The 10,097-nt window shown below is 35.6% G+C and overlaps 1 protein-coding gene across 1 annotated transcript; it reads right to left on the bottom strand.

The window, feature by feature from the left end:
* Nucleotides 1-930: 930 nt before the first annotated feature.
* On the bottom strand, nt 931-10,095 carry LOC139972130 (abscission/NoCut checkpoint regulator-like). Its single transcript, XM_071979089.1, has 10 exons — nt 9,911-10,095; nt 8,748-8,938; nt 7,887-8,026; nt 7,161-7,249; nt 5,751-5,868; nt 5,100-5,288; nt 4,664-4,728; nt 4,096-4,191; nt 3,045-3,151; nt 931-2,229 (listed from the first exon to the last, which is right to left on the bottom strand). Exons 1-10 carry the CDS (start codon nt 9,962-9,964, stop codon nt 2,154-2,156), a joined length of 1,125 nt encoding a protein of 374 aa, XP_071835190.1. The 5' UTR covers nt 9,965-10,095; the 3' UTR covers nt 931-2,153.
* Between the last annotated feature and the right edge of the window lie 2 nt (nt 10,096-10,097).

The raw sequence follows: 10,097 nt of genomic DNA, 5'->3' as shown, positions 1-10,097 counted from the left end.
TTAGTCTAAGTAGTCCAGTCATTTTAAATATAACCCCTGAATCCCTGATGTTTAAAGTGGTCATCTCTTAAAGATTATAAGTCTTACCCCCATTTTAAATGAGATTTACTCGGGCTGCAAACAGTTTCAACCAAATTGGTGTGAACTGATTTACATGTCAAATAACAATCAGTCAGTTACTTTTTCTACAGACTGACTATTAATGGGACTATACAAGCATGAATCAATTTTAATTAATCACCTTATTCCGAGTAGATTTCAGAAATGAGTGGTTAACGAAATATTCTCAATAAACTGATCAAATAAGTAAAAAGGGCACCACCCATCCAATGCATGATAAGCAATTATTGGCTTGTTATCAACTTGAATCGTACTATTGTTACAAATTAGTTGACAAAGAAATAGAGAATTCTTGTATCTAAGATTAAATTTGAAATTTAACTGATAGTAGCATGAAAGACATGATCCCGCTAGAAAAAAAAATCGTAACTTTTAAGCTAGCAAGCTTGATAAAAAATAGAGATGTCTGTGAATACGGTCACTTGGATGCTCCAAATCACCAACATTTTACCCTAACCCACCGACACACATACACATACACAAGCATGAATGCATAGGTAACGATCATCATTGAAACCAAAATCAGTTTAAATACCAAGTATTCATTGTATGAAATTTGTTAAAAGGCCTCGAGATGTGGAAGGAGTGCTGCATATATTGTCCATATGCCGACGCAATACTTAGGCGCAGCAGCAGAGGACCGGTGGGTTGTGGGGTGGGACGTGCATCCCCATTTCTGAAAGGGGCAGGTGCCGGTAGTAGCATGTTTCTGAGCCCTCATTTCTTACCCAGGGATGCACTTCACAGCAGTGATATATCATTCAGCTGGGTTCTTTGTAATAGCGTAAAGAATACTAGGAAATCAAAAGATGAATTTTTCGTTCATAATACAGTATATTGCATTATTACTTCGACTTTTTACTCGAAATCTCGACAGAAATGCGATATTGTGATTTCAGAAGCTTATATTTCGATCAAGCATTGTACTTTGTACGGTTCATGAGGAAATTATGTCACAAAAAAAAAACACAATTTCTAACAAGAAATGCTACGAAATATAATAACCCCATTGAAGACAAAGGCAAACTTTCGAGGTAAAAATCCCAACATTTTGAATAATTACGTCAGAATTTCGACATAAGCATTTGCAATACCGGTAGACAATTCGTACGACTTAAACCAAAAATTTTAGTTTTCAGAAAAAGGCTAGGTTTGGAAGAAAAGGTTATTCATCTTGAATGTTTCTGTAAAATTTCGGTAAAACATTTGGAAAAAGTATTTTTTTCAGATTTTCATAAATCTTTCAATAATAGAACATTAGACTTTTTCTTTTACGATACGGATAAAAGTAGAAATTACTGGTCACAAATTCTAGATTATAGACAGAGTTCAATCGTTGTCATGATGTCTTGATAATGTAAAGGTGTAGGTTACTTGCTCTACTGCTTAGAACACATGCCAAGAAAAGTATCATAAAATAACTGATTTATTTTGCCCTCATTTGGGATCACTGGGGGTCAAATTGTGAAAACCTTGTAAACATGATATCTCAAAAAGGGAAGCTTGAACCAATCTCATATTTAGTATGTAGTTGTGACACTTTAAGTACGAAAAGCATATTGTTTCTGTGGAGGTCGAAGGTCATTTGGAGTCACCAGAGGTCAGATTGTGGAAACCTTGTTTCATAATCTACCGTATGTCCAACCGACCAGCCTATTCGATAACATGAGCATTACACCTCATGAGAATAGTAGAGGTTGTCGGCCATTGGAAATTTGCTGATGGGCATCCGTAGATAGTACCAGCGAACCAGCAAGCCAGCGACCAAAATGCTGTTGAATTAACTATGTTGGTATTTGCATCGGCACTCCATACATACATGTGAATAAAGATTCAATACTGCTTGTACATACATTCAACGGTAAGGTAAAAATTGTTAACACTGTTAAACTGTTCAACTATAGAGCAATCTTCTTTTTTTTTCATTTCTTTTTTTCTTCAATTCTTAGTGTTAAAGTTGTAGTTAGCTCTTTTCTCCTTTTCTTCGAGCCAAACAGATTGAGTTGTACAAGTCCCAACTCTGCTGACGCTTGTCACCTCTCAGCATCTTTTGGAGCTTTGTACTTTGATATCCTGTGATGTTTCATATCAAATTCATCATGTCCTTCCCTGTAGATTGAGAGAAATCTAATGATTCTCAGACCAACATAAATATTGTTCATACCAGAGTATGAAGTTAACAGCAGCACATACTATAGCCTTGTTACAATACTATTTACAGTTTAATGAGTTTTAAGACTCAAAGTTATAATAAAGCTACATACAGTACTTCATTAACAAAACATAACACAGATGAGGTGGGTGGTCATGCTAACCCCCCCCCCCCACCCCCTCTCAACCCTCCCACCACATCTCAAAACTGTCTGGGACCCTGAAGAAGGAGATACTCAAGCAAGACTATCCATCTTCCAACAAAGTCCAGTCCTGCATCCAATTTCAACCCAAATATTCATTTCTAATCATTATTTCAGTCATACTTGTATTACTTCAGTCATATATTACTTCAGTCAATCTTCATTACTTCAGTCAATCATTATTTCAGTCATACTTGTATTACTTTGCATTTTTTACTTATAAAGACAAGCATTGCAGTGACTTACAGAGTGGCCTCATTATTGGACTTAGAAACTTATTGAAGGCTAGGGGCTACAGCATGCAGTTACTTATGCACACAAAACAATACAAGAGCATTGCTAGTATTAATATGAAAATCCACCAACTGTTGAAAAATGACAGTTTTATTACTTATGCTTTGTCTTGGTGATCTTTCATCTAGTGATTTGGAAAGGGGGAGGGGGAGGTGATTTGATAATCAAATGTTGAATTTAACTTGGGGGGGAGGGGGTGAATTCAAACATAAACCTTATAGATTTATGTATTTTTTTAAATAAAAATTGCACAAAAGTTGATTAGTATCGTCCAACCTGAAGCAGCTTTTGCAGTACAAGTCATCATCGCAGTCATGACATCTGAGAGCTGCGTCCTCATTGCAAATACAACACCAAGGCAGTTCATCGGGATCGACCGCAGCCTGCGGGCAAAATGACAACATTCATGGACACGTCAAGAGTCTAACACTGTTTGTTGTTTGTGGCACTGTTTTACTTGAAAGCTTTTCCAACCGATTAAAGAGTAGCACGCAACCCCACTAAACACCCCTCTCACTCCCAGTTTGCAGTACTGTGAGGCTTTGATATGCTCTTAATAGAAGCTCCCACTTGACCTAACATTCCACCACCTCCGCCCCCCCCCCCTCCACCTCCACTCTTAGGGCACACCTCCCCCACAAAATAAAATAAACCATCTGTAATTACTGTAAAACATGGCAAGTGAAGACATTGATTTCTTCAAGGTTTGTGCTCATTTTGTATGATTCACCCAACAGTAGGTCAAAACTGGAATTTTCAAAGCAGCATATGATTTTATTACATTTTCAATATAAACATGCGCTGGTTTGGGGCACTATTGGTCCCGTTTCAGTTTTGTGACCCAGTCAAGTAGGAAGAACTAGAAATGAATAGTGGAGGAATCGAACATATTAAACAAAGACTCAAAAATCTGTTTACTCTGTATAACATAGGGCCAGAAGGCCATGTAAAGGATACTGAAGCTATAAAAATGCAAACAATTATAAACTTGCATTGTATTTCAAATAGCAAACTGACAAAACGAAGAAACGAAGAAACAGTTTGCAATCAAAACTTTAGAACTTCCGTTATTTCTTGTTTGGTTTGTTTTGTTCTGCTTTGCTTTCTTGTTTTCTTCTCTTCTTTGTTGACATATGAACTTTATAAGGTTTAACTTTATAAACTTTATAAGGTTTGAAACTGCCATAAAAACATTGAAACGTGAATTTGTTCCTTAAAGCCAATCACCATTCTTTTTATTATGTCTTCTAAGAATAATGATGCAGAGACTAGCAACGCAGACTTATGGAGTTTCCAAATATTTTTCGGCATGGATCCGATACGTCACCTTTTTCTTCTGTAAGTGAGTTGTTTTTGAGTCTTCTACGAGTTGACTGTAGCCGTCGCCTTCCATTTTGTCATCTAATCTGCTCTCCTCAAGAAGCTGCAGAAAAGGAAAAAAAAACATCAGCAATGGAAGTAACGAATCCAAAATCGTGGTAGAATGTTTAAGGACTATACATTTGTAAATTTTTTATGTTGGATTTAAATTTTGAGGGGGCAATTTTCCGAAGTAAGAAGATTCTTACATAGTAAAGATATTAAGCCTTGAACCACATATTTGCATAGAAAGCTACCATACGTTGCTGACAAAATTAATTTTGTGGAAAATTAAAAATACTCAGGATGTGACTGGCAACAAATAAATGTGAACAGTGAAAAGAAAACATGACTTATCCTGAAACTTGCAATTAATATCAAAAACCACTTATTTGATGCAAAACTTTTGACATATGAATTGATAAATGGGATTAAAATGCCACAAAGGTTCCAAAAATTACACAACACACTTTTCAAAGCTGTTTTAACCATTTTGGAACATATATTTTGAAAATCGAGCCCGGGTGACAACCTACCTTTGCGATGTATCTCTTAGTTGCCTCTTCTTCACTCATGTTCTCCATTGCTTTCCTGCCTTGATCTGCAAATGAAGTTAAAGACAAAAGTTTCATTAACATTGTGATCTTTACGTAGAACTGAATGATATATATAAAATAGTAGTGGTCCATACTGATAATATAAAAGATAAACAATAGTAGTGATCCATACTGATAATATAAAAGATATTCGCTTGTTTATCTTTTATATTATATATATATATATATATATATATAAATATATATATATATATATATATATATATATATACATCTATATATATATTTATATTTACATATATATATAAATCAACAACAGAGCACTGACTGAGAAAGTAAGAAATTAGAAAACAATTTTGAGAAAGCAAAGAAGTTAATTTTGTGCATTCTTTTACAACTACGTGTTGATTTTTACCTCTGTATGTCTGTGTGTCCATACCCTGCAGTTTTGCTAGTCTTTCTTCCATCTCTGCATCATTCTTCCTCCCTTGTGCTGCATCGCTTAATTCCCTTTTAGCCTCGTCTAAAACATTCTTCACCTCGTCTTCCAGACTCTTCGCTGAATCCTCCTGAGAGGCAGACACGTCAATCTCCTCTGTGTCATCTGAAAAATCCAACAGCGATAAAGAAAGTAAGAAAAGAATCATAATCATAGAAAAGCGATTATTGCTCAGACTGATATTCTTCAGGAGTTTTTAAGTTGACATTGACAAGTAACTCAATATCCTAATGGTTTTGTTAATAGAGTAGAATAGATATTGGGGTAATATTTATCCATTACTGGATAATTTTACATGAAGAATTTTGATAGTATTAGTTACAGTGACTTAACCATAAACCATTAAATCACTGAACATAAAGATATTCAGATAATATGGTACAAACAATTTAAAATTGAAAAAACCTGAACAACCTTCTGGTCATTATTTTCATTTTTTTTATTTCCTTCATATGACTGACACCAAGTGCAAAAAACAAAGATTAACATTGTTCTGCTTTTGGATTCCCATAATACAACTATATATCCAAATCCTTAAGATAAGATCTGAATTTGATGAGACTTTACCCGCATCCCTGGATGACGAACCAGCCAACCGACTGTCCATGTTCACTTCCTCCGTCATCTGCGTTACCAAATCCTGAGATTTTTCGTGATTTGTCCTCGGGTCTGGCGGTTGATGACTCTGTGGGGTATAAAGTTTGGTCATGAATGTGGTGTACACATAGAGAGTATCAAGAGCATCACTCGACAAATATGAGAGTTTGAAAGATACACGATTCTCGAGAACAACGAAATTGGGAAGAGAAGATACAATGTCTTGACAAAGTGATACTAAAGAATATGCTTTGAGAATAAAAGGGAGTGACACAAAAGCAAGCCAACAGGTTTAGCGATTCCTTGCCACGATTTTCTATGAGAACATTTAATTGTGTCCTCAGTTTTTTTTTCCTTTCAGTCAGCCTCTGAAGAAAATCCTGCTAGGATTGAAACGTCAGGACCTCTAATTTATATAAATACATTTATTATAATCTACACCAAAGTTTCTTGTACTTAACATGTTCATTGTTTTATGTTTGGGTTTATTGCTATTATAAAGTTACAGGGCTTGACCTTGACTTCTGTTGGCCTTGAATGACCTTTAACCTCCACAGAAAAGAACAGGATTCTTCTACTCAATAAGATGAATCCACAAAATAGTTTTAAAGCACATGATCCAAGCTTTACTTCAGATATTACAGTATGTTGAATGACCTTTGACCTCCAAAGATATTAATAGGGATTCTTGTACTCAATAAGATGCATCTACATACCAAGTAGGAAATTCATCCAATCTTTTCTGTTGTGGTTGTTGTGTTGACAAGGTTTCTGACTTTGACCTATGTTGACCGTATGATCTTTGACCTTCACCAATTTCAACAGAATTCTTTTAATCACCAAAGGGATCCACATATCAAGTATAAAGTTCTTCCAAGATTTCCTTTTGTGTTTTTCAAGTATACAAATTTTTCAGACTTTGATCTCTGTTGAACTTGAGCGACCTTTGACCTCCAACATTTCAATAGCATTCTTGCACTCACTACTGCAAATTTACCCACCAAATATCAAGTCCATCCATCATGCACCTTTTTTTTTCATGTTCACAGGCCAAGGTGTCACATACATTTACACACCCACATGCACACACCAACACCACCATCACCATTACATAGATTCCTTTTTCCTTCTGCAACGATTACAAATTTCTCATGAAGTGTATCCTCATGTAAATATTATGTAACTTATTCATCATAATCCCTACATATCTTTTCTTTTAAAGTTCTAACTTTTCTTTTGTAAAATTCTCCATTTCCTTTTAAATCTTTTTATCATTTTCACTAACATAAGGGACACCCGTATCTCTTTATTGTCATTCATATCTCACAACACCTTAATTCACAATATAATCTTGTTGAACGAGATGACCGAAATCAGTACCTTAGTTTGGTGACCTTCATCTGACTGGCTAGGCAGGCCTTTCAAAACTCTCAGTCGAGATTCCATTTCTTCGAAAGATAGGGCACGACCTTTTCATAAATTACAAAATGAAATGGATAGAACAGTAAGAGCAATAATTATAATAATATCCCTTAGAGTTACAGTCATGAATACGTACTGAACATTATAAATTTCTCCAAAGACAATATAATAGGGCAAAATTCTGATAGATAGAGCTGCAAATACAAACTGAACATTGCATTTCTTCAATTAAACTTTACTTACAGCAGCCAACACAGAAATTATGCATATTTATAGTTTGATGGAAAATGAAGATAATGACCATATACAATTGAGGGAATAAAATATGTGTCTGTACATATTTTTAAAGAACAAAGTGGTGTGTTTGCTAAGAAAATATTTTTTTGGTCCTTTTACTATAACTGAAAACTTAAACAGTTTTTTTGCACATAACACAGAGACAGCTGTATCAGAAGATTGCAAAAACACATAGAAATTCTAGAAAACTGCTGGTACAGATAATAATGCTTGACACTGACCCATTAACCTTGAAAGAAAATTCTTGAACAGTTTAGACCACAGAAGATAACGAAGCACTTACTTTGAAACTCTGTTCTTAACAAAGTTCTTCATTGAAATGATTGAATACACATTGCCACATCATAAATAATTCCTCTCATTTTTGAAAGATGCAACCGTTCTTACCCATGGCCTGTTTCTTGCCTGCCTTCAGTTTCTCTAACCGACTGGCAATATCCTGGTCAGCTGCAGATAACTTCTGGCCACCTTTTGACTTCATCGGTTTTCCTGAGGCCTCTTCCTTTGCCTGTAGAGCAGCCACTCTCCTTCATGAAGAGAAAAGATTAACAGAATAGAAGAGAGAGATCATTTAAAAAAAAAACACACACTGTTTGCTTGCAAAAAGAAATTTTTCAAATTGTTAGCATCTGGAGATTAAAACATTGTACACTATCATCATATACTGTACATATTTTACTGTGAAAATGGAACATCTAAATTTACCATGATGCTGGTAATAAAACATATATTATGCAAGGGTATTGAGAGTCAGGTAAGCCCCAGAAAATTATGTCACCAGGCCCTTGTAGAATTCTTCATAAATTCAAGGTAATCTTTTATGTGGGCGTGGCACCTGTGGCCCTCTTGGTGACCCCAGATGACAAGGCTGTACCCCCCCTAATGCTGCCCTCACCCCTCCTCTCCCACTCTCCTCAGTCTTGATAATATCAAAGGTTGCATTTTAAGTCATTTCTTCCACACATGTTACAAGTGGTTCAAAATATACAGTAACTAGTGGTGGAATAATAGCTGGGAATCTTTTATCGTTAATTATTCAGTTTTGGTAATCATCTTTGTGTAGGGTTCAGGAGGTTACATTCCATTGTATTGTTATTCCATTTGTAGTATATTTTGTGGATGTAGATGGATGTGTGCTCCATGGGTCTATTGCTACTGGATATTTGTTGTATGTACCAAACTTCAAAGAGAAGATTATAATTCAAGCATCTCTTCCTCCACAGCTTTATAATATTTAGGCCTACTTACTTTTTGAAATTTTCTGGCAGTTCATCATACTTTGATCCTTGTGAAGCAGGCTTTTGGTTTCCTGAAGTCTTTTGGAGGGACTGAAAGCACTTGTTACAAACTGGAACAGGTTCAGGCTGTGATGAAGACAGTTGGACTTGGTGAGGGAGACATTTCTTACAAAACCCAAACCCGCATTTTCTGCAAGCTATCTGAATGAGAGATAATGGAGGAAAGTTATTTGAAATAATAACAAAAATACTACAATAAAAAAGAGCATTTGTTAGTGCAGAGTCTGTTATTCCAATACAATATCTTCTTTCATGCAATCACGTCTCTTTGAAATGAATTAGAGTACTGAAGCATGTGGTTTGGCCAACACAGAAGAGTAATAAACCATGGATGAGTTTGACTATATAGTGACTAAACCCACCAAACCATTCCCTCTCACAATAACTTTCATTACAATATGTTTCAGTATCATTAATTGCTGATCTAGCCTCTCTTATAGGGTGTCCATGCAACATGCTGTGTTGGATAGAATATCACACAAAAATGTGAGCTGGTAAGTTGATATTAATTCCCTGTATTTGGCTAGTATAGCCTAGAAGTAGTAGCCTACAACTTGTAGTATTGGAGTAGATTAACTATTCTGGTTCTTGCCTAGTAACTAGTACTAGTACTATTTCTAACTGGCAGAAGCTGAGTAACCAATCTAACTTGGGTCTTTTGTTAGTCTATTGTAGCCTTGAATGTTTTGTTTCATTTAATTGCCTAGCCTTAGTTACTTACGAGTGACGTAGGCTACATAGCATAGGTTAGTATTATTCCTAACATTATTGTCATAAATGTTAGTTGTTACTTAACTTGTTAAGCCTTCAACTAGGCTGGTGACCTCTGCCTAGGCTAGCCTACGCAGGGCAATATTATTGGCATTATTGTTAGGACAAATAATGTATATGGGATGTTATGATTTTTTGCCTTGTTGTCTCTTAGCATTAGTCTTACTAACTTAGGTTACAGCCAAACTGTTAGGCAAAATGCAGCCTAAGTTACTTTAGGCCCTAGGCCTAGGCCTATCTAAAGAAGTCTAGGCTTAACATAAGTTACTTTTACACTAACGTAGTACTAGTAATAGTATGCCTGGCTTAACGTTCCGTTAGTCCAATTTAAAGTAGGCCTACCTCCTTTTTGAAGACTCCAAACTTGTCCGCACACCTAAAGCAACGATTCTCCATATAGAATACCTCTGGATTTACCGGTAACTTTGTAAATTATGATCACTAGTTTAAAACTTGGGTAAAGATCGTACTGAGCAAAAAACGTAAACAAAAACGCCTTGATCTTCTGTCTTGAGACATGTAATAATCT

This window comes from Apostichopus japonicus, chromosome 8 (genome assembly GCF_037975245.1).
Source record: "Apostichopus japonicus isolate 1M-3 chromosome 8, ASM3797524v1, whole genome shotgun sequence".
NCBI classification, from domain to species: Eukaryota; Metazoa; Echinodermata; class Holothuroidea; order Aspidochirotida; family Stichopodidae; genus Apostichopus; species Apostichopus japonicus.
Note: the sequence above shows the minus strand (reverse complement) of the source record. Positions and strands in the feature narration are given on the sequence as shown.

Excerpts from the sequence above, each read along its gene's own strand:
- LOC139972130 (XM_071979089.1), bottom strand. The coding sequence starts at position 9,964 with ATGGAGAATCGTTGCTTTAGGTGTGCGGACAAGTTTGGAGTCTTCAAA. Across the intron at positions 8,027-8,747 it reads CTGCCAGAAAATTTCAAAAA|GAGAGTGGCTGCTCTACAGG; the intron begins GTAAGTAGGCCT and ends CTCTTCATGAAG. Across the intron at positions 3,152-4,095 it reads CTCACTTACAGAAGAAAAAG|GCTGCGGTCGATCCCGATGA; the intron begins GTGACGTATCGG and ends TTTTGCCCGCAG.